At 37.4% G+C, this 24,316-nt stretch overlaps 1 protein-coding gene across 1 annotated transcript in view; it reads right to left on the reverse strand.

Moving 5' to 3' along the window:
- Nucleotides 1–372: 372 nt before the first annotated feature.
- Tsg101 (tumor susceptibility 101) overlaps nt 373–24,316 on the reverse strand; it is a 36,312-nt gene continuing 12,368 nt past the window's right edge. Inside the window, exons 5-10 of the mRNA XM_020180181.2 lie at nt 17,067–17,193; nt 13,333–13,399; nt 10,781–10,872; nt 3,933–4,135; nt 2,372–2,611; nt 373–712 (exon numbers count right to left, since the gene is read on the reverse strand). Coding sequence (XP_020035770.1) covers nt 623–712; nt 2,372–2,611; nt 3,933–4,135; nt 10,781–10,872; nt 13,333–13,399; nt 17,067–17,193 — 819 coding nt within the window. The 3' untranslated portion in view covers nt 373–622. The remainder of the gene's footprint in view (nt 713–2,371; nt 2,612–3,932; nt 4,136–10,780; nt 10,873–13,332; nt 13,400–17,066; nt 17,194–24,316) is intronic.

Consider the following 24,316-nt stretch of genomic DNA (forward strand, 5'->3'; position numbering starts at 1 on the left):
CCCTACCTCTGACTCCTGAGTAACTGGGATTACAGATGTGTATCACCACATCCAATCTGCTTATTTCTTCTTGATGCAAACAGTTTTGATTCAATAGGGTCTAGAAAGGAAACATCTAGCAGAGATTGGTGGCAGGGTACCACCAAAGACCTTTCACAGCAAAGTCACTCAGATCCCTCAATTTCCAATATTTCAACATTTAGATTTCCATGTGGTATGTCCTGTATTAAATAAAATTCTCATTTTTTCTAGAATAATATTAAGTTGGAACTTCACATGGATATTATCTTTAGCTTGCTAAATGAAAAGCCAGGCTTTTCATTATTAAAGTTTCATGTGTCTTTCCTTAAGAAGTCCACTAAAGAAGAGAAAAATTATGCAACAAATTTTATTTAGCATAGTCAGTCCCAACATTCAGCACAAAAAGTTTACAGAGGATAGAAAGTGCATTAATAAAAGCCAGTCTTTACCCAAAGGAAACAGAAAATATATTATTGATTCAAAATATTTTACAATTGAATGATAAACTGCAATAACTTATTCTGGGCACCTAATGATAAGAGAAAGGAAGAGAAGAAAAGAATGTTTTAAGAAGAGGTCAATCTCCAGCTGATACCAGCAGTCAGTAGAGGTCACTAAGACCGGCAGTCTTTCTTGCTTTTTGCATTAGTGCCCTCAGCTGGAACTGTTTCCGCGACAGTAGACGTACATGCTGGGAGTGGGGGAAAGTATCAGTAGTTTAGAATGGATGAAGCATCAAACAACTTATAACCTAGAAGGGAATCCTGAACACATTACCCACATCAATCCTTGGAACTATTACCTCATTACATGTGGCCTTTTTTTTTTTTGGTGGGACTAGGATTTGAACTCAGGTCTTCACACTTGCAAAGCATATACTCTACTGCTTGAGCCATACCTCTAGTACTTATTTTTTTGCTAAGGTTATTTTGGAGATGGGGTCTTGGGGCCTGGGCTGTCCTCAAATCATAATCCTCCTGATCTCAGCCTCACAAGTAGCTGGGTTTACAGGTGTGAGCTGCTGCCACATGACTTTTTTTTTTTTTTTTGACTCCACTGCATTGATGCTGGCAGACTATGTTAGGGCAAGTTGTCTTTGAGCCTTTGAAGTCTTAAAGGGAAAGCACCACTTTGCAGGATCTGGCTCCAGATTCTGAGCTACAGCTTTTTTGTTTTGTTTTGTGGTGCTTCTGATGAACTCTGGGTCTTGTGCATGTTAGGTTAAGTGCTGTACCACTGAACTGTCTAATAAACTATACCTCCAACTCTGAACTACATCTTGAGACAACCAAGATGTCAGGGAAACCTGTACTGTGATTCTAATAAAAGTTACTAAATTGTTCTCCCTTGGCTAACATGGGGAAAAGCAGGGACTACTAACACAGAGCTAGCTTTTCCCCCTAGTCCAATGCCTAGTGAATAGCAACTTCTCTTGCCTCTCCATGTGCATCTTTCCCTGTCTATGCCACTCAAGCAGGAGACAGTGTATACAAAGGGACTCTTCTCTTGGATCTGTGATTTATAACCAGCCATCCATGTGCATATCAGATTAGAGGCACAAGGTTTGGCCACTTACCCACAGTGAGACAGACAGTACAAGCAAGATCAGTAAGTGACCTCACCCGCCTCACGTGTACACTGAGACACTAGCAGCAACCAGATCAAATATCCCAAGGGTTAGCTATTATTCCTAAGACTATATTATGTTCACCAGGAGCCAACAGCAGTAACCAAATTTGGTTTACTAGATTTTCATGCATGTACAACAGCATTAAGCTGAGACAACCTTCATTCAAAGGACAGCCCAGTACTGGAGGGTGTGGCTCAAGAGCACTTGTCTAGTACATGCAAGGCTCTAGGTTCAATCATCAGTACCAAAAAAAAAAAAAAAAAAGCAGCAGCTAGCCCACTTCCTTGGAGAGCTATGTGATTTTGGAAAAATGGTCTAAAATTATGCAACTCTAAAAATATTAACAGATAAAAAATGGGAGTAGGCACTCAGTGATCTCAATTTAATTGTATGATCTGAAAGAATTTAAAAAAATCTGCTGTGCCTCCAGATCATCCAGCCAGGCACAGTAGTATGACAGAGTTAGAGTCATCTCAATTCTGCCTGGCAGGTGGGAAAATGCAGCACTAGTCCACTTTTCTTCCCTTATTCAGACTGATCCACAGATCCTCAGCACTCTAGGTAAGAAGACTACTCATGGCCATATATCTCACTTGCTGTCTTTTGGGAAAATAATCTTAACCCATCTAAGACAGAAACTCTCTTGGTTTGTGGTTTTCAAGGCCAATAACCCACAGCCCAAGCTTCAAAATCCTGGAAAGCAGAATGAGGAAGACATACCTTCAGGAAGACATCCAGGTCTATCACTCCTCGCCTCAAGGCTTCTCCCAAGTAAAAGATAGTGTCTTCAATAGCATTTTCCTCTGCATACAGATTTAGGATCTGTTTATATAATGGGGCTGTGGGAATGATAACTTCATCAATATCATTGTTTTCAGATTGATTTTCCATTTTCTCCAGAGCAGAACTTAGTTCTTCATCCTTCTTTTTCAAAAGTTCTATGTTTTTATCAACTTCAGCCTGAAAACAGAATAGTGCATGCATGATGAAGTTATATTCATTTGTACATAATTAACTGCTTGTCAGACATCTCCTACTCAACGTCACAGGAAGATCCTGACTAATAAACAGTATTTAAAAAACTCGGGATGAGATTAATGCTTCCGTTAACACATCAGTCAAAGGCAGAGGAAAAGGTGTGTTCTAAGATGCTGAGGGCAACAGGAAAGAGCCTGAACAGTGACAAACTAGGCATGCTAAGATGCGTGCATTCCAATACCAAGTTCCTTTACACAGAAAATCATAAAAGAGGTTTTCTTCCAAGTGGGCATCTACCACAGAAAAGTAACGTCTATGCAGAGGATTCAATGTACAAAGCCTGAACACTTCCTCTGGGTTTCAAGGTATTGTAAGTGGTGGTTGTAGGCTCTAAATTATATTGGTTATCACTTTCTGGAACTCCTGAAAGTAGCTGACTACTGTGACACTTTATACATACACTAGAGCCATTTCCAAACTAATGTGTAAGAATCACTTTCTCCAAACCCTTCAAACTTTGATAGCTCTACTCTATTATCAAAACTGAACATTTCCTGGACTAAATCCCTTGTGGTTATGAAAAACGAAGCATTAACTGGTGCTCAATTATTCTTGTGCCTTTCATCATCATCACTAAATACAGTCACAGATCTGATAAACACAGAACTCTCCACAGCATAAACATGAGAAAGCCTAAAGTGCTAACGGGTACTCACACTATGTGTATAGAAAGCTCTTAAGGCAACCCTAAATATCTCTAGATTATTGTGATGAATTCGCTAAAGATACTTTTTTTAAATGTCTCAAACATTTGGAATAGAACCAATCAGGGCCTGCAGATCTTCATTGTGACTTAGAACTCTAAAATTCAGCTTTCCTGGCAACATCAAGTACTCAAAAGAGTCATCCTTTGGGTCAAATGTTATCTTCTAGGGCACAGGAGCAAGCAGAATGCTCTAAATATCATTTACCTCCCAAAGACCAAATACCAGACATGGGCTCCATTTTTAACAAAGCAATATACGACACATACACACACACATATACAATACTATTTAATTCCTTCATTCAGACAAGGTCCTGCTATACAGCTTAGATTGACCTCAAACTTGAGAACCTCCTGCCTCCATTTCCCAAATATGAGGACTGCAGGCATGTCTACCCGGCTTTAAGAAGCTATATTCAGATGTCTGAAGACACCTATAATTTTATGGACATTTACTATACACACATCCAAGATACAACCAGAATGGTTTGTCATGGCTACAATCCAGAAAGTGTAAGTCTTCGATGAATTACTTACTACTTCTTGATCTAAACGGGTGACCATCTCTTCCAGTTTTTGGTGACCTTTTTTCAGGTCTTCCTCTGTTCGTTTCAAGGCATTGAGCTCTGCCTGGGCACGATCCATCTCCTCCTTCATCCGCCATCTCAGTTTGTCACTGACTGCTGAGATGAGAGAGGCTCGGATAGTATCCTCGCTGATTGTGCCATCCCTGCTGGGACCTGGAGGATGAAGCAAAAAATATTTGCTCATTTTTCAAGCTCTTTGTATTCTAAATATGGGCTACAGAGTGAGACTGTCTCAAAAAATTCTGATGGGAGAGAACAGATGCTTTATATTATGTTCTATTCTGCAATCTAAATACTAAACTTATGAGTAGCAAACTGTTGCTGAATGATTTCCTGAAAAAACCAGAATGAGTTATCTTCTGGGGGTCCCACATAAAAGCAATCTCAATACCCCAGAATCTTAGAAGTCCTTAAGATGTGTTTTTGGAATCTTCCTTTCTTTTACCTTCTACTGGAACACAGAAGACACTTACTCAAATTGTTCATAAACAAATAAAAATTCTAAATACAAAGTAATATTGATTAGTATGAGGCCTAATCAACATCTCTACAATCTGAAAATCAGAAAACTCAAATTCATCTTTTTTTTTTTTTTTTTTTTAGGTGGTACTGGGGTTTGAACTTGGCTTCATGCTTTCTAGACAGACATTCTACTGCTTGAATGAAAAACTGACCTTTGAAAACTCTGTTGCTTTGGGAGGGTATGACTGGAAAGGGTGATGAAAAGTGAGTAATATAGCAAAATATTTAACAGTGGATTTCAACAATATCACTGCTTCACTCTATTCAAATAATTCGGCCTGAACACACACTACAATTTAGTGTGTTGCCTCTTCAGGAGTCAAACTCTGTAAAGATACTGTTTTTATCTCCAAGAGGACATCTAAATTGTTAATCAGGGAATATTATGACATTTCAGTCTCTGACTTGCCATTTTTGGCAGGGAGGTAAAAATTCATTTATAATCTTGGTTTCCCAAAACAAATCCAAAAAGATAAGAAAAATGACAGAGATAATGCAAACACTGTATCTTTTAACAACCTTTTTTTTTTTTTTTTCCTGTTTTGGTGTTAATGGGGGTTAAACTCAGAGCCTTGCCATGAGTAGTCATGCCCCTAGCTCTTTTTGCTTTAGTTATTTTTGGGACAGGGTGTCAAGCTCTGCCTAGATGAATGTGGACCGCAATCCTCCTTACGCCTGTTGTGTAGCTGGGATTACAAACGTGAGCCACCCACACCTGGCACTCACTCACTCTTGACACACAAACCAGAGCTGAGGTGCTAATCTACAGTCTACTGGGGGACCACACCCCAAAACCCTCAGAATAGGAATGCTCCATAATTCCTGTTTTGTATGGAAGGTGGCCCAACCATACTTAGACAAGCATATACTCTCCTTTGTTTCTGGGTAGGCACTCAGGGCCTGTGTGCAGGCCCTCTACCCCACAGCCCTTTTTACTTCAGTTGTGTTTTAGACAGGGTCTTCGATTTTTGCCTAGAGCCAGTTTTGGACTACAGTCTTCCTGCCTACGCCTCCCACACAGCTGAAAGGACAAGTGTTGTGCCATGCTGAGCTTATTGGTTGATACGGGGCCTAACTTTTTGCTTGGGTTGGCCTTGAACTGTGACCCTCCAGATCTCTGCCTCCCAAGCAGCTGGGATTATAAGTGTGAGTCACGGTGCCTGGCCTTTTTTTTGGGGGGGGGTAACTAGGAATCGAGCCTGAGCCTAATACATGCTAGGTACCCTGCTTTTCCATGTATGTTTCCTTTTCATCTTAAAATTACAGCGTATCAGGCAGGAAGCTTTTGACAGATCATCTTCTTTACAAAAAGCCTGAGATACTGTTGGATAGTCTTAAAAGTTCAAACAAAATAAAGTATTTTACAGGTTAGTTCTGTGTAGTAAAGAATTAACTTTATGCAGTCGGACACAGTGGCTTACGACCAGTTACTCAGGAGGTGGAGATTAGAAGGGTTGAGGTTTGAGGTCAGCCTGGCAAAAAGTTAACCAGATCCCCATCTCAACAAATATGTCAACAAGTAAGCTGGATATAGGGGTGAACAGCTGTAATACCAGCTACTCAGGAGACATATGTAGGAGGATGGCTGTGTGAAGGCAGGTCTGGGCAAAAGTGAGACCCTATCTGAAAACAACCTATAAGTAAAAAGGGCTAGATGTGTGGTTCAAGTGGTAGAGCACTTGCTTAGCAAGTGTAAGGCTATGAATTCAAACCCCAGACTGCCAATTAAAAAAAAAAAGAAGCTCTTGGGGAAGGCTGTAAATCCTTAAATGTCCTACTTGATATGTCTTTGTTTACTTGGGGGCCCTGGGCCACACCACATAGTCTAAACAACTGATTTGTGGTAGGGGACTTTAGGCTGGAAACTAAAGGCCAGTCACATGGGCACTTAAGCATGTGCCAAGCCCCAATAGACCTCTGGACACCAAGTCCCAGGTAAGCTTCCACAGTTGGTGATTCAGTCACATGCTGCTGCTGGGAAAGGTCAGCACCGTCCATGACTCCACTGAAGAAGACAACCAGAAGCCAAGTTCAGCCTGGAACTTTCTGGATTGCCCCACACATCTCTTTCCTCAGCTGATTTTAGTCTTTTTTTTTTTTTTGCTGTAGGAAGCTGTAACTTGGTGTAAACAGCTTTCAGTGTTGGTCTTAGAAACTCTTGAACTTGAAACTGGTGTCAGAAGTGAGGATGGTTTTGAGTTTTTTTTTTTTGTGGTCATGGGGTTTAAACCCAGGGCCTTGGTGCTTGCCAGGCAGTTGCTCTACCACTTAAGCCATACCTTCAGTCCTGGACTTCCAAAGTTACTTAATCAAGAATTTGTCACTCATGCCTGGCACAGAAGTGCACACCTGCAATCCAAGCACTCAGGAGGCTAGGGCACAAGGATCAAGAGTTCTATGCCACCTTGGGCTACATATTGGGTTCCAGACTAGCCTGGGATACACAGTGAGACCCTTTTTTTTTTTTTTTAAAGCTATTGATGCTAAATTTTCCTAAATCCCTAGTAATTCACATTTAAGATTTATATAGTTCCTCTTTAAAAAACATACTAATGATATTCTTCACAGAAGTAGAAAAGCAATCCTAAAATTCATAGGAGAGCACGAAAGACCCTGAGTCAGAACAATTCCAAAGGGGAAAATGCCAGAGGTATCACAATACCTGATTCCAAATTATATTATACAGCCATAGTAACAAAACAGCACGGCACTGGCATGTAGACAAATGGAACAGAATACAGAACCCAGAAATAAACCCAAGCATCTATAGCCACCTGACTGTCAACAAAGGTGCTAAAAACATACGTTGGAAAAAGGCAGTCTCTTTAACAACTGGTGCTAGGAAAACTGGATACCTAGAAGACTGAAACTAGACCTCCCTCTCTCACCCTGCATAAAAATCAACTCAAAATGGATTGAAGGCCTTAATGCAAGACCTGAAACTGAAATTACTATAAGAAAACACTTCAAGATCTAGGCACAGGCAATGACTTTCTGTCACTGACAGACTCAATAGCTCAGGAAATAATTCTAAGAACTGACAAATGGGATTGCATCAAATTAAAAAGCTTCAGCTCAGCAAAGAAAACAATTACCAAAGTAAACAGACAGCCTACAGGATGGGAGAAAATTTTTGCAAGCTATTCATCCAACAGTGGATTAATAACCAGAATACATAAAGAACTTAAAACACCAGATGAACAAGTAATTCAATTAATAAACAGGCAAATTGAGCAGAAACTTCAAAAGAAATACAAATGGCCACTACAGACATGAAAAATGTTCAATATCTTTATCCTTCAGTAAAATGAAAATCAGTATTACATTGAGATTCCATCTCTCCTTCTCCCCAGTCAGAATGGCTATAATGAGAAAACAAAAAAGAATAAATGCTGGTAAGGATGAGGGGTGGGAATAGGCAAAGCTCATACACTGTTGGTGGGAATGTAAATTAGTGCAGCCACTGTGGAAATCAGTGTGGAAATCAAAAATCTAAAACCAGAACTGCCACACGATCCTGCTACATCACTCCTGGGTACATACACCCACAGGCACACAAGTCAGCATACAATAGAGACACCTGCGCTCCATGTTTATCACAACACTATTCACAACAGCCACAGAGGTGCCTGCCAATGGATGAATGGATAAAGAAAATATGGAATATATGTACCATGGAGTATTATTCAGCCACAAAGAATAAAATCACACCACCTGCAGGAAAATGGATGAGGTGGAGATCATCACATTAAGCAAAATAAGCCAAACACAGGTAGACAAATATCACGTTTTCTCTCATATGTGAAACTAGGGGGAAAAAATATAAAGAAGGGGCATTACCAGGGGAGAGGAAGCAGACCTCGGGGAGGAGAAATAGCTGGGGGCCTTGGGGGTGAATATGATCTAAGTATGTTACAGACACATGCAAGAAAATGTCAATGAAGCTCACTATTTTGTACAATTAATACATGCTAATAAAAAATAGATACATTAAGGCAAATACTTACAGCACCAAATAAGTCCTTCCCAAGACTCTGGCCAAAGCCATTAACACTCAAAATGGGAATCAAGCTGAGGCTGCAAACTGCCTGGCCTGTAAAGGTTACAGTTCACCTGAGGTGGCTACAAATGCCAGGATCATACCGAATCAATTCCTGTCACACATGGACCTCACTGTAAAGTGTACTTAAGCTTACTTGAAGTCCAGTTACTTTCATAAAAGACAAATTGTAATCCAAATCTGAAATATACAAGTTAAAACTGCCAACTCATGAATTTTTAAAAGTCAAAAATATAAAAAACCCCATTAAAGTTTAAAATTCAGTGGGCTGTTTGCCACTTTAGAAACTTTATGTAAACAAAAAATATTTGATGGAAGATTCTCATATACTTCTTAGTCACTTTTCAAACAAAAATTTTTCAAATGTCTTAAGAGAAATTCTAGTATTCTCCATACTTGTAACAAGCGCTGGATTAAGAAGTTTGTGATAAACTGTCATACCTCATGTCCCCACATATTGACCTTTACCCAAGTAGAGTCAGGTTTCAGAAGTGCCCGTCTATAATTCCAAAGGAGCATTTAAAATGGTAACACAGACTTTGAGAAGAAAAACACTCAATAAAATTTCATTTAAATCTCAGGTAGCAGCCTATCACCAAACTGTTAGGCTATAAGATGTAATTTTGGGGCCTGGCATGGTAGTTCACCCCTGTAATATCGGCTACTTGGGAGGTGGAGATCAGGATTGTGAAGTCTGGAAAAAAAGTGAGGCTGAGGCAGGCTAGGAGTAGGAAAAGTTTGGGGCTCATGGAGGTTGACCAGGGATGGCCCAGACCTCCCACACCTGGCGGGAAACCAGCCATGCCCCTCCCCACGCACTGATTACTGGATGGGAATCTCTTGGGTCTGCCCTTCCCATATGTTAGTGTAGGTTTTAAAAGCACCTCAAAATGAAAAGTAGAAAAAGGCTGGGGGCATGGAACCAGTGGTATAGCGCCTGCTTAGCAAGCTTGACGCCCTCAGTTCAAAATCCAGTACTTCCAAAAAGATTAAAATAATAATTTTTTTTAGTACCAGGAAAGCAACACTGTACCAAACAGACCTGATAATTCAATGAAGAATTCAGACTAAGATCTTTAAAGTACACCAGTACACACTGCCTGATCTAAAGCCATACATCTAAACACGTAATCAGTTTTATCTTATCTCCTAGCAGTGCTTAGAGAAGATCACTACTTCTGAAGGAATAGTGCAGGGAAACTGGAATTGAGAGGAAGATTTTGGGGAAGGAGGCTGGGGGGTAGTACTGGGGTTTGAACTTAGGGCCTTGAGCTTACTAGGCAGGAACTCTACCAGTGGAGCTATGCCCCCAGCCCTTTTTGCTTGGGCCAGACTCATAAGGTGATCCTCCTATGTATGCCTCCTGCATGGCTGGGATTATAGTGTACACCACCACACCCAGCTTGTTTGCTAAGATGGGGTCTTGCTAACTTTTTGCAGGGTGCAATGATCTTCCCAATCTTTACCTCCTGAGTAGGTGGGATTACAGATTTAAGTCCCTTTACCGAGGGGAAGGTTGTTAAAGGTTATTTTAGGGTATGTTTTTGTGTGAGATGCAAGCAATCCAGCACAGAACAAAAACTGCTAATGAGGGGAAAATTGCTAAAGTGACAGACACCCTGAGCAAGTGAGAAGAGGTTAAGATTTAGTGGAGAAAAAGGTTTAGACAGAAGCAAAGATAACTGAGCTAGGATAACAGGGAAAGAAAAATGTGGAGGTGGTACATATAGGGGTGATAGTTTGCAGAAGTTCTCTTAGCACATTAGTTTTCTCAGGTGAAGAAAATATTTCAGGCAACTTAACATGCAAACAAAAAAGCAAACACTACTGGTCTGCAATAAATGTCTTATTTGAGTCGTTCCTATTAACCCATGTTAATATGGGAATGTACTAAAGATGCTCCTCTGCCTCTACATCTAACTAGGCATCGGCTAAAAGTTCAACATGTGTAAGGCTCACCAATAAAATCTGTGACAAACAGGAAAGTGAGGAAAATTCATCAATTACATTTTTATGCTCTGGTAGAAGGCTCATTTCTATGATGATAAATCACTTACTTCAAGTTTTAGATTAAAGGACACTGACTATTAAAGATTTTCTCCTAAGAAAAGAAAGAATATTCTAAAATTTTACATGTAAAAGCTCAATGTACTTTTCACAGCAGGAGACCCTGACCTTACTTATGTGGGGCAATGAAAGTGTTCAAAAGCGCTTACCAACAGTGGTCACAGGAGGCTGGGAAGGGTACTGGGAACTTGTTGTAGCAGGGTATGGACCACCAGGTGGGTAAGGACAGCCTGGGTAACCACTAGAGAAAAGAACAAGAAACATTAAATGTTAAGATGACACAACACTAAAGTATTTTTAAGAACCTCATGCAGGAAGTTAAGCTTGACCTATCACCTTACTAGTTAATAAATTTAGTTTTAGATCTAAAATGAGTTTAGTTTTGAAGCTAAAGGTGTTTATTCAAGGATTCTATGGAAATTCCATCATATGACACTAGATTTAAGTGGTCACATGTTCTTGCTTAGCTCTGATATCTGAGGTTCACCTTCACAACAGCAAAACCAGAGTATTTCTAAGGGCAAAATCCAACAGTAACAGAAGCAACAAAACTTTTGAGAGAACTTTTCTGTTCTGACTTCCTAGCCTATAAAGAATTGACAATATTCAATCCAAAAATACTCCTCTTTAAATAGTTTGTAAAAAACATTTCTTCTGACTTTATGGATAGTCTGTGTCATCCATGTATTCATATCAAAGTCAGAAGGAACTTTCTGTAGAGATGTTCTCCTTAAATCTGGCCACAAACTATCATCTGAAAATAACATTTACAGTATTTCTGACAAATGCTCATCTTCCGCTATAACACCAGACATTGCTGTTACATAATTTTCAATTAAAGGTCCTAAACTTGCATTCTGGAAGAATACTTGAACATTTGAAGACTGCTGATATTCAAAATACTTGAAAAATAACATTCCTCCCTCAAGTCTTCTCTTCTTTAGGTTAAAGTCTTTTTTCTTCTTGTTTTAGCAGTCTAGGGTTTGAAATCAGGATCTCATCCTTTCTAGGCAGGTGATCTAGCACTTCAGCCATGCCTGCGGTCCTTTTGTACTTCAGTCTCGTTTTTGCCTGGGGATGGCCTCAGACTCTGATCTTGCAAAATAGTCCAACTTTAGCAACAATACTTGTATTTACTGTTTGAGTCACTGATTTATTCTCTTTAGGACAAAAGGAGAAAAGAATGGTTCTGACACTCTTCTGCCAAGAGCTTTTTATATACAGGAAAATACAGGTGACAATAGAAATGTAACTGCATTGGTAACTCACTAGCAGAGCATGTTATGCTTTAAAGGTTGTATTTCACAGGGGAGAAGCAAGCATTAAATATTTGAAAAATAGCTGCCTCAAAGAGGGATTTCTTACAAATAATTTCTTACAAATAATCTCACAGGATTTTACCTAAGACAGCAATAAGATTTACATTTTTGTCAGTATTTTCAGTTTTATTTACAAGTTTCTTTTAAGTCGCTTTATTGTTCAGGAGTCCATTTCCTTATTATACTTTCAACAACTGTTTCCTCTAGGTCCAAAGTTCCTTTTGTATTACCATCTGCTTACTGTAAACACCTGTAATTTTAAGTCTTCAAACAGGATTCCATTTACACAACTTAATCAGAAAATACAGGGCTTTGAGAAGTCTAAAACTTATAACTTGTACATATATCACTATCATAGGAATTTTTCCCTTTTGTCCCTGGTAAGTGTTCTTCTAGTCTCTGCTTATGTATTTAAAGTAACAGAATGCTTATTACAAAATGCCCCCAAAATTAAGAAAGGCCCAAAAATGATCAAAGTTTGCTGACTTCAACTTTCAAGATCCTGTATGTATGTATGTACATGTATCTCTACACATAGATATGTATCTATGAGAGGTGTTCAGGAAATCTAGCTATATTTGTCTATGAAGATTATGTTTGGTTATATAAAACTAGGGATAGTGCTTACATTTTATTGTTAATTATTAGAATAGCTGAAAATCTCATCTAGGCATCAGAATGTGCCAGTCTTGCATTTTAAATTACGAAGATCACCTTTGGCAAATACTCCTAGATTAAAACTATAACAAGAACACATTTAAAACACATGGTAATAATTACTTCTCTTTGACTTTCTCCAGTGTCACCTATAGATTATTTCACTATTAATTCAATTTACCCATGTTATGTTATTACCAAATAGATAATAAAGGTTAATAAATACAATCTATATACTAAATGAAATTATTACGGGACATGTCTGGCCCCATCAGATGTATCATTAATTGATTCTCTGTAAGGAATAGAAAAGCTTTCCTTTTTCTTTAAAAAGGGAGGAGGTATTACATACTAAAATATTTTTCTCCTTGGCTGAATTCACTATAACCAGCATTTCACTAACCTTCAACTAACTACACTGGATATGCAAAGTTCTTTAAAGGAATTAGCAAGGATTTCAAAGTCTAAAATCAATCAAGATAATTGTCAGTACTAACCTACCACTTTCCTTTCCATAAATAAAATGCAGTTGCATTTCTCCATAATAGAAAAAATTCCTTCCAAACTATGTACACATTCTGTAAAATCCTATCAATAAATAAAGCTTTATCTTCCACTGAATTTCAATTATATTTATTTAATGCCCTAATTAGTAACCATTATTCTGATTCAAAATCAAATGCAAAAAATTTGATACAATTATTCAAAAGATAAATTTTCAGTACCTGGGATTGGGAGGGTATCCAGATGGGTACGCAGAGATTCCACTTGGCATGCCTGGGATGTAGGAGGCTAAACACAATGTTTAACATTTTAAGATAATATGCAACAGGCAATTATGAAGGCTACTGAGTAAGGTAGGTATCACTGTCAAACCACAGCAAAATGTCACAAAGAGGATTCAAATCCCAGCCTCAAAACAAAACAAACATCTGGATATTAGTTCTTTATTTCAGGCAGGTAATATTTTGAAATCAAGTAATTCTCAAATCATTAGACATGAGTTACAACACTCATGAAAGCCTCAACAAGAAATAACTGGCAAACAGGTCAACCTGGTCAGCTCCATAAGCTCTCAAGTCTAAAACTTGAGACAAGAGGTGGTTCAATCTGTAAGTTAGAAAAAGGTGATTTTGGCCCCATTTAGTCCAAGATCAGCTTCTTAGAAAGTGACCTCTATTGTATCTTAAAAATAATTTTGTTATTTTTTTAAGACTGTTGCCCGATTAGCACAGCTGGTTTTGTTGGCTTGTTTGAGAAGTTTGAAAGATTTCAAATTACTATGAGAAGTGCTACACAGAACTTACATTCATATTCCTCTAGCCAGGTTAAAAATGAAACAAAAGTTTGAAAGTACTAGGGAAAAAAAGGTTAAAATCCAGCAATCTTAAAGAATGTGTTATACATTCTTCAATGAGGGCACTAGTGTCACAGAACTAAGATAGTGCCAAGAGGCTAACAGGAAAAAAAGAAGATATTTTGCTTTTAGCTGGAAAAGGTGTGTTCCCAGAATCAATTTTTCCTCAGTAAAACCTTTTTCATTGAAGGCAGTGGTGAATTAACCCTTAAGTAAATAAATAAATAGTTTAGTGCCTTCTATGTGATAGGAATGAGGGATCTGATGAAGGGAGGGGAGGGAAGTGGGAAGGGGAAGAAGAAGTGAAAGGAAAAGAGAAGAAGGTGAATTCCTGGTGTTAAGTTGCTTACATTCTAGTTGAGGTGATTAAACTAGTCAAAAGTAATAAAGAGTGATCATGTTCTGTGTATATGTTAAATATGATGACAGGAGAAGTACAAAGTGCTGTATATGGGATCATCTAGATAAGAGTGCTAATCCAAACCTAGGAGATGGGGTAAACAAAAGTGATGTAGTAGAGAAATGATACATAAAGCTTGAGGTGGAGAAACATGGCGCCTTCAAAGAACCAACTTCAAGAGCACAGAATGCAAGTGGGAGGGAGAAGTATAGCAGGCTCCTAGCAAGGGCCTTCCAATCCTTTACCAGAATTGCTGAACATACATCTCCAAGTACCAGTGTTCACAGTCTTCTTGTTAGGATCTATAAGTAAACTTCTACTGTCAAAAGTAAATTTTTTAAAGTATAATGAAATAAGAATGATGTTCAATATTTTACAAAGGGAAAAGAATTTCTCAAGTGTCCCAATTGTTAGATTCCATAAGAATATTTTTTCTTTCCAGGCATAAAGCACAGTTGACTTTTATGAACATCCATGTGACAAGGGCAATATTAAGCATTTGGAACACACATAGTCAATTACCCCCTACTCTTATGTTAGTTTTTCTCTCATCTATACAAACCACCATCTCATAATGAGCAATTTCTTCATAATTATAAGCAATTTTCCTTTTCTAAAATTCTAGAAAGCTAATAATTTCACCAAAGCCTTCAAGTTACAATTTTTGGGAAACAATGAATATCATTTAGATCCAAGCAGCAAGAAAGCAGATAGTAAGGCAAAGTTATTTTAGAGCCACAATAAAATGGGACATCAGTCTACATGGGGTAATTGTGAGGATTAAATGAAAGTGATGTATGAAGGACTTAGCTATGACTCAACTGCCACAATAAATGTGGATTACTACTGTTGCCAAAAAATGAGGTTTAACTATAATGCTGTTTTACAGGTTTTGGTGCTATATGCCTAACTATAATGCTGTTTTTAATGTGACTAACTCATAGCAGCTCAAAAGTCATCTTAAGAGATTTTAAAATGTTCTAAGCAATGATAATAATAAATGTATAATTTCTCAGCTATAAGATAATATTTACTTAAATATGTTTACAAATTTCTTGGCTATTCCTTGTTATATGTGTGTGGAGGGATAGAATTCAGACCTTTATTTCTTTATAGTCAAAAATAAATATTTATTTATGTAATTATGTATACACATAAGTATGTATGTATACATATATTACATAAATGTATAAAAACTTCATTAAAGATGGAATGGATGGAGAATAAATTGGTCTCTTTTAGTAGTTTACTTAAATTAGCTCTAGAGTGTTTAATAGCTTACAGTGAGTACCAAACTGAACAGCAGCAGTGACCAGAGCGTGGTTTCTTTCTAGAATATTGCATTTCTATGGTCAATGAAAACTGAAATAAATTTATCAAAAAGAAAGTGTTGCTTATGATGGGCGCATGGGTCACACCTGTAATCCTAGCTACTCAGGAGGCAGAAATCAGGAGGATCGCAGTTTGAAGCCAGTCAGGGCAAACAGTTCATGAAACCCTATCTCAAAAATACCCAGCACAAAAAGGGCTGATGGAATGGCACAAGGTGTAGGCCTTGAGTTCAAGCCCTGGTACTGCAAAAAGAAAAAAAAAGTGTTGCTTAGAAGACTAAATTTCTGAAAAGCTTACCTTTGTAACTTAAGTGGTAACTGCCTATGTCATCTGAGCAAATAAACAAGAATGATGAGAATGGGAAATATTTGGTATTTCAAACTCAAATAAGCAATATTCTCTACTTATGGGTACTATTTCCATTCTGCTCCTCAAGAAAGAATGTGTTAAAAAGGAAGAGGATGATTTTCAGCAGGAGAAAAATGAAAGCTCACATAATTTATGTAAAAATAACTAAGGCCAGGGGTGATGGCACATGCCTATAATACCAGTACATGAGAGGCAGAGGTAGGAGGATTGGGAGTTTAAGGCCAGCCTGGGCTACATTGTTAAGACTCTTGTCTCAAAAACCAAAATGACAAAAAAAGATAAATAAGCTTGGTTAATTTACTCATAAGTAAAATTTACCAGAAAAATCATAGCTCAAAACACAAAGAAATCAATACAAATTTAGTAAAGTCAAAACAAGTAAGTACAATCAATTCCCAATTTTTCAGGGTGGTTTTATAAACTAACAGTAAGAATTACTTACATAAATAGGTAACAGGGATAGTATATAACAATCAGAGAAGAACTGGTACATTTCCATGCACCCACCCTTCCACACAAGGTAAAAGCATGAACTGACTGTACTAAAGAGAAGAAAGCTGAGAGCTAGATGTCCAACTGTGCATACCCAGAATAGCTGAATGTGAATGACTTAGTCCACCTTACAATTAATTTTTATCTGATCCTGAAGCTACAAAGAGAAAAGAGAGGTCAGACTACCTTTCAAGTTATACTGCTTCCCAGTTGCTCAAACAAGGCTATTCTATGATATGCATAATTTAAAAAATTCTAGCTCTAGTCCAGCATTTTCTCCTCCATTTTGGAATTTAGTACATCCACACTTAGATTTCTACCCACAAATGGAATCCCCAATGGCAGTCTTTGGTAGGAATCTGTACATACAAATGTGGGGCCTCAGAATACCTCCAAAAGTTCCACTAACTTGACAAGCTAAAAGCAAAGTGAAGTTATTAAAATATTTTATAAATCTTTGTTTTATTTTGTTTATGTAAGTTTAAAAATCAAATTTTAATTCTACTTACTATTTGGTGGCCCTGTTGCTTGGTATGGTGGATATGATGCTGAAATAGTAGGACGAGAGAAGACTGGAGGTTCCTCACCAAATACCACAATCATGACCTGAATAAGTCCCAACAAATCTGACTGCGGCTAAAAAGAGAACAAATTAATGTCAGTGACGGTCACTTTTCAGCAAAAAAAGAGAAGTTTGGCTATTTCCCAACTCAGTTTGACAATTTTGTTTAAGACTCCAACAAAAAAATTCCATTTAATTAATCAATTTAACAAAAATGTTTTAAAATCACTTTTTGTGTATTTGTGACAGGGCTCTTGCTTCATGTATATAAAAATACAAAAAACACTAGCCAAAGCAGTATTTTCAAAGTTAAGATAGTATTCTTCTTCATCTGATTCCAAGAGCTAACCAAAGCTTTTATCGTCAATGGGCAATTCAAATATACTGGGGCAAACTCAGGAATGAATATAAGCAGTAGTCACAATATCATTCAAAGCCAATAAAGGATAGCAATGTTACCTTGGAAACACTTTTTTTTTCAGACAAGGTCTTACTATGTAGCCCAGACTGGTCTTGAACTTGCAATCCTCCTACCTTAGCCTCCAAAGTGCTAGAATGGAATTATAGGCATGAGTCATTATGCCTAACTGAAACACATTTTTAAAAATTTTTATTAAAGGTAGTATTATGAAATCTGAATTACATATACACTCTAGCTTAAAACTTACTGTACTGGGCCAAGTGCCAGTGGCTTACAACTGTGATCCTAGCTAAACAGGAGGCAAAGCTCAGGAGGTTCGAGGTTCAAAGCCAGCTTGGACAAATAGTTTGAGAGACCTTCTCTTAAAAATACTCAACCCAAAGAAGGGCTTGGCAGTGTGGCTGAAGTGGTAAAGTGCCTGCCTAGTAAGCATGAGGCCCTGTATTCAAACCCAATACCATAAAAAAAAAAAAATTACTGGACTATAGCACAAAACAGAAATTGTTAAAAGGATCTTTCTTTCCAGTAAAGGTTGCAGAGAGAGTGGTTGTTTTCCATAAGGGTGACTAAGATTTTTCTTCAAATATTTACTGACCACTAATTTAAGACAAACTATGTCAGGCAAAGTTGTTCAAACTGGCTTATTTGATGGTTCTACTTTTACTCTTTAATCTATTTTTGCCCATTTCTCATTTCATATAGTTCTTCCATGATCTCATCAGTTTTTGAAGTTAATCATCTTAGTCAGCTAACCACCTCTGTAACTTTATTTTTTACTTCTCCTCATAAAAGAACCTTTCCAAAGAACCAAACTCATCTCATTTGTTTGATTCTGACCCACCTTCTGGATGATGACAATAACAATTCCCAAAGCTTTCCTGTTAAAACTTGCTGATTCCCACTATTCTAACACCCTTTTTTGTGTCTGTCTGAATGAATATGCTGAGACTGAGGATAAACTCGTGCAGTATCTGTGCAGCACTCAAGGGTGTGCACTAGGGAAAGCAGGTGGTATGAGGTATAGCCATTGATACCACACGTGCCTATTTCTTTTCCCTTTTTGGAGGGTGCGGGGACAGGGGATACATCGGGTCTAACTATGTAGCCCAGGCTGGTGGAATTCACTATATATCCCAGGTTGGTCTTGAATGTATGATCCTCCTACCTCTACCTCCCAAAACTGGATTATAGGCATATGTCACCATGCCTGGTTTTTCCAATTTTTTAATTCAACAGAACTCTCAATATAACATTGTATGCACATATAAATAAAAGAAAAAAAACTAAAGAAAAAACTCTCAATATAAATCCTAGCCTTATGCAAGCTTTTTAAAAATGAGATATAATTCACATACCATACAATTTAGTCTTTTAGAGCATGCAGCTCAGTGCTTTCATTTTGCTCATAAAGCTGTGCAACCATCACCACCACTGAAGCACAGAACATTTTCATCATCCCAAAAATAAACCCTGTAATCATAAGCAGTCATTTCTTATTTTCCTCTCTCTACAGCCCTTGGCCACCACCAATCTTTTTGTCTCTACAGATTTGCCTCTTCTAGATGTTTCATTGGATGATTCTGGATGAATCATACAGTAAATCACCTTTTTGTATCTGGCTTCTTTTACTTAGCATAGTATTTTCAGTGTTCATCCATATTATAGTATGACTCAGTTCTCCATTCATGCATTCTTATAATCACAGCTTTGTCTAGTTTTAATTATCATACCATTCCTTTCACATTAAATTCTCTAAAAGAAGGTAAATAAACCCAATCTTTAATATCTACATGTAGGCCTATTATAAAGCAACAGGTTATAAAATTCAAACTAATTCTAAATAACTTACTAAGTGGATACAGAATATGAAAAAACATAGCAAGAATATTATAGCAATTTATTTTAACTTAAACACCTAAGGAGCAATTAATAAAAGGACAATAGCATTATAAAATTTCTTTCTCATTAAAAAATCCCATAAGCTAAAAGAACAAAATTTCTCTCTATTCTGTTTTAACTTGTTTCCATTTCCAGTAAGCAATTAAAAAAAGTAATATTTTACATCTTAAGCAGTATATGATATTTAGGATTTGGACTAAAAAACAATTTAACTAGTAAGATCAAGATGAATGACAGCAGTCATAGTTTATGTTCTGACTCATGTGAGACTATTATGAGGCTTCCATTTTACTTACTTGTTATGATTGACACAGTTTTCTGCAATAGTTCATGCTCCTCCCTCCTTTCATACCAGAGAATTGTTGCTTAGAGTAAGCTGACTACACTTTCCAGTCCTACTTGCAAGTAGTATTTACCAAAAGGATATAGCAGAAGTGATTTAACTTCTAAGGGCTTAACTTCTAAGACAGGTGGATACAAAAGGATACATTTTTCTTTTGAGTGGTACTGGGGTTTGAACTCAGGGCCTCAAGCTTGCTAGGTAGGCACTCTAATAAATGAGCCACTCCGCCAGCCCAAGGATACGTTCTTTACTACTCCCTCTTTGCTCTTCCTGTATGCAGAGGACTCTAGAGTCTTGAGAGATGATAGCATCACAAATTGGAAAGAGCCTGAGTCCCTGAAGCATTAAGTGGAGAAAAGCTGCCTGCCAACGAAGGTACATACCCAGTGGACTATGATGTAGGCAAGAAATTCCTGCGATGTTAAACCTCTAATATTTTGAGATAGGGATTACTAATTAGGTTGCTAACTAATATATGTATCTACGAGGATCCTCCATGGTTTCACCTCCTCTATTATACCAAAGTTAGCGTAATTTCTTACCAGATTTGTGAAATACTTCATACATACAAAAAATGCATACGTATTACATATGTAAAGTTACATATGTAACTTTAATGAGTAAGTACCTGTGTAGCCATTGTCTAAGTTAAGAAACAGAAGACTGAACTGGGGGTGTAGCTCAAGTGACAGACTAGGCTTTCAGTTTAATCCTCAGTATCACCACCCCACACACACAAAAGAAAAATAAAAGATTATCAATAATAAGCTCCTCCTGTTTCCATTCCTTACTAAATTCTTCTCTATCTACCCTACAGGTAAGCACTTCTCTGACTTACTGGACATTCTTTTGCATTACTTTAAGTACATCGCTACGATTTCCTAAACTATGTAAGACTTAATTTTACCTGTTCTTTTCATAAGAATTAAATAAAGGTATATATTCTACTGAGACTTGGTTTTTTATAAGATTCATTCCTGTTAAAGAGCATACATGTAGTTAATTCATTTTCACTACTTATAATGTTAAACTGAATGAATACATTATTACTTCACTTATTCCTTTTTTTTTTGCGGTACTGGGATTTGAACTCAGGGCCTACACCTTGAGCCACTCCACCAGCCCTATTTTTGTGAAGGGTTTTTCGAGACAGGGTCTTGTGAACTATTTGCTCAGGCTGGCTTTGAACCGCGATCCTCCTGGTCTCTGCCTCCTGAGTACTAGGATTACAGGCATGAGCACCACCAACACCAGCTTCCTCATTGTTGATAGTCACTTGATTTATATCTAATCTCGACTACTAATGACACTGGTATCAATATCCATACTTATTAACCAGTACTTGGTTGTAAGGATTACTTTTGTGCAGTGTTCTCAACTGAGGATAGCATATTTGCCTTCCAGGAGATATTTTTAAATGTTGGGAAGATGAGTGTGGTGGCACACACCTGTAAACACAGCTACTTGGGAGGCAGAGATGGGAGGATTGAGAGTTTGAGGACAGATCAGGCAAATGTAGTAAGACCTTATCTGAAAAAAAACTAAAAAGGGCTGGGGGTATAACATGCATGAGGCTCTGGGTTCAATCCCCAGTACTGCAAAAAGAAAATATCTGGAGATATTTTTGGTTGTTGTGACTGAATGTTTATGCTACCAGCAGCATGTGGGCAAAGGCCACAGATCCTAAATAGTGAACAGGATAGCCTTCCCATAACAATGAATTATCCAACCCACAACATCAATATTGCTGAGGTTAGGAAACCCTCATGTTTATACAAAGCAGCGGAACTGCTACGTGTGTGTACTTACAACTTCACTGAGTAATGCGAGACTGGTTTTCAGAGTTTTGCCAAATTTACTGCCACCAGCAGTGTTTATAAGTTCCCTTTACTTCACATACTTACCTACCCTTGGTCCTATCAACTGCTGGTACAAATCTGATGGGTATGTAGCAGTACCTTATTATACTTTAAATTTACATTTCTCCAACTACTATACAAGGTTAAACACCTTTTCATGTTTACTGCCCATAAGCATTTCTCTTTTGTGAAGTGCTAGTTCACAAAGTCTTTCCTAAACTTTTCTATAGGTTTCTTTCTCTTAACAATTCACGAGTTATTTATATATTCTGGATATTACTATGTGGGCTATAAGCATTACAAATATATCCTTCCAATGTGTGGTTAGTCTTTTAACACTTTTTAACATATCATTTATGAATAGTTCTTAATTAGTATAAACTCAAGGTAAATATTAGTCTTGTCTTTTATATAATATACTGTGGCTGTCTTTTTTTTTTTTTCTTTAATTGTGATAGGGGTACATTGTGGCATTTACAAAAGTTCTTACAATATATCAAATATATCATACTTGAATTCACCCCTCTATCATTCTCCTTTATCCCCTCTCCCCATTCCTGGAGCAGTTTCAACAGGTCTCATTTTTCCATTACATACATGTGCACACAGAATTTGTACCATATTCGCCAACCTACTCCCTTCCCCCACACACCCTGGTGCCCCCCAGACAGGATCTCAGGATCTGTTCCATCCTTCTGCTCTCCAATTTTATAAAAGAAAAGAAAAATGACATTCTTGTTTGTTTAAGATAGCTCTACAGGGAGTTTCCTTATTACATTTCCATGTATATATGTATTATAACCTGAATTGGTTCATCTCCTCTATTTTTCTCTTTCTATCATAGTCCCCCTTTTTATGGTGATTTCAGCAGATTTAAAAATTCTATATTCATTCTTGTATAGGAAGTACCTCAACCATAATCACCTTCTTAATTTCCTTTTATCTCCCTCTCTTGGAGTGACCTCCCCTTAGCATGACCTGTTTTTCATAATATTATTTGTATTAGGCCTGTATTCCACATATGAGAGAAAACATGCAGACTTTGGTTTTCTGAATCTGGCTAACTTCACTTATGATAATGTTCTACAATTTCATCCATTTCATTCTTCTTTGTGGGTGAATAAAATTCCATTGTATATTAATACCACATTTTCTTAATCCATTCACCAGTTGTGGGGCATCTTAGCTGTTTCCATAGCTTAGCTATTGTGAATAATGCTGCAATAAATGACTGTGCAGGTGCATGGCTGTCTTGTTAAAAAGAAAATCTTCTACCAGGTGCCAATGGCTCACACCTGTAATGCTGGCTACTTGAGAAGCTGAGATCAGGAGAATTGAAGTTCGAGGCTAGCCCAGGCAAAGAGTTCCTGAGGTGAATAGTTCCTGAGACCCCATCTCCAAAATAACCATATCAAAATGGACTAGTGTGACTCAAAGGGTAGAGTACCTGCTTTGCAAGTGCAAAGCCCAGAGTTCAAACCCAGCCCTACCAAAAGAAAATCCTGCAAAATCATAAACAGTCTTCTATATTATCTCTTAAAAGACTTATCCTTTTACCTTTCAATCTACCTAAAATCAAACTGTCCGAGCAGGAATCAAACTGTCCCAACTCCATTATTGAAAAGTTCATTCTGTCCTCACTGATCTACTGTAGTAAGTGTTCACATACAGTGAATTCTTTTGTAGGTTCTTTATTGTGTTCTAGCTATCCATTTGTTTATTCTTGTCACAATTCCATACCACATTAAATTACTAGTTTTCTACTATTTTTTTAATCTATAGGGCATCTTCTTAGATAATACTTTGGCTAATCTCAATTTTTTACATTTCCATATAAACTTTAGTTTTATCTCAGAAGTTCTTAAAATCAACAATTGTAGAGAACCTACTTTTTTTTTTTTTTGGGTGGTACTGGGTTTTGAACTCAGGGCCTTGTGTTTCCTAGGTAGGTGCTCTACACTTGGGCTGTAGCCACACCTTCAGCCCAAGAACCAACATTTTAATAATACTGAGTCTTCCAATCTATGAGTAAGGATCTCTCTCCTTTGATGTCTTTAAAGTTTAAAATCTTCTCCATGAAAGACTTATACATTTTTTGTTAGTTCTACTACATCAATAACATTAAAAATATTTATCTACCAGTTTACTAATCTTCTATTCTACTAAGCCCATCTATTGAGTCCTTAATTTCTATCATTCTGTTTTCAGTTCTACAACTTCCACTTGGTTCCTTTTTAATACAATTCTCTATCTTGTAATCTATTTTCTAGAACATAATCATTTCCTAATCTGTCTGATAAGCGGGTTATCTGAGAGCAGGACCATGTCCTCTTTCTATTACCTTTATTCCTTCCTGGTTCTTTTTCTTTTAGTACTTGATAATTTAAAACCAAATGCTGGGCATTGTTCATCAAAAATTACTGAGGGTGTGTACATTATCTTCTTCCAGCAAGACTTCACCCTATCCTGAAGCAGTAAGGATACAGTAAGGATCACTTTAATAAAATTAGGGACTGAGCTGGTTCAAGGCTGATCTCTCTGTCTCAAGATATGTTTCTTCGGTGGAGTCAACTAAGAGCCTACTTGTACCCCTTCTTCTTCTTTTAATCTTGATAAGGTTCTGAACTTAACTTTCTATTCAACCTGAGACTGATGAAAAGCTATTTTTCAAAGGC

The sequence above is a fragment of the Castor canadensis genome, chromosome 1, assembly GCF_047511655.1.
Source record: "Castor canadensis chromosome 1, mCasCan1.hap1v2, whole genome shotgun sequence".
Lineage (NCBI taxonomy): Eukaryota > Metazoa > Chordata > Mammalia > Rodentia > Castoridae > Castor > Castor canadensis.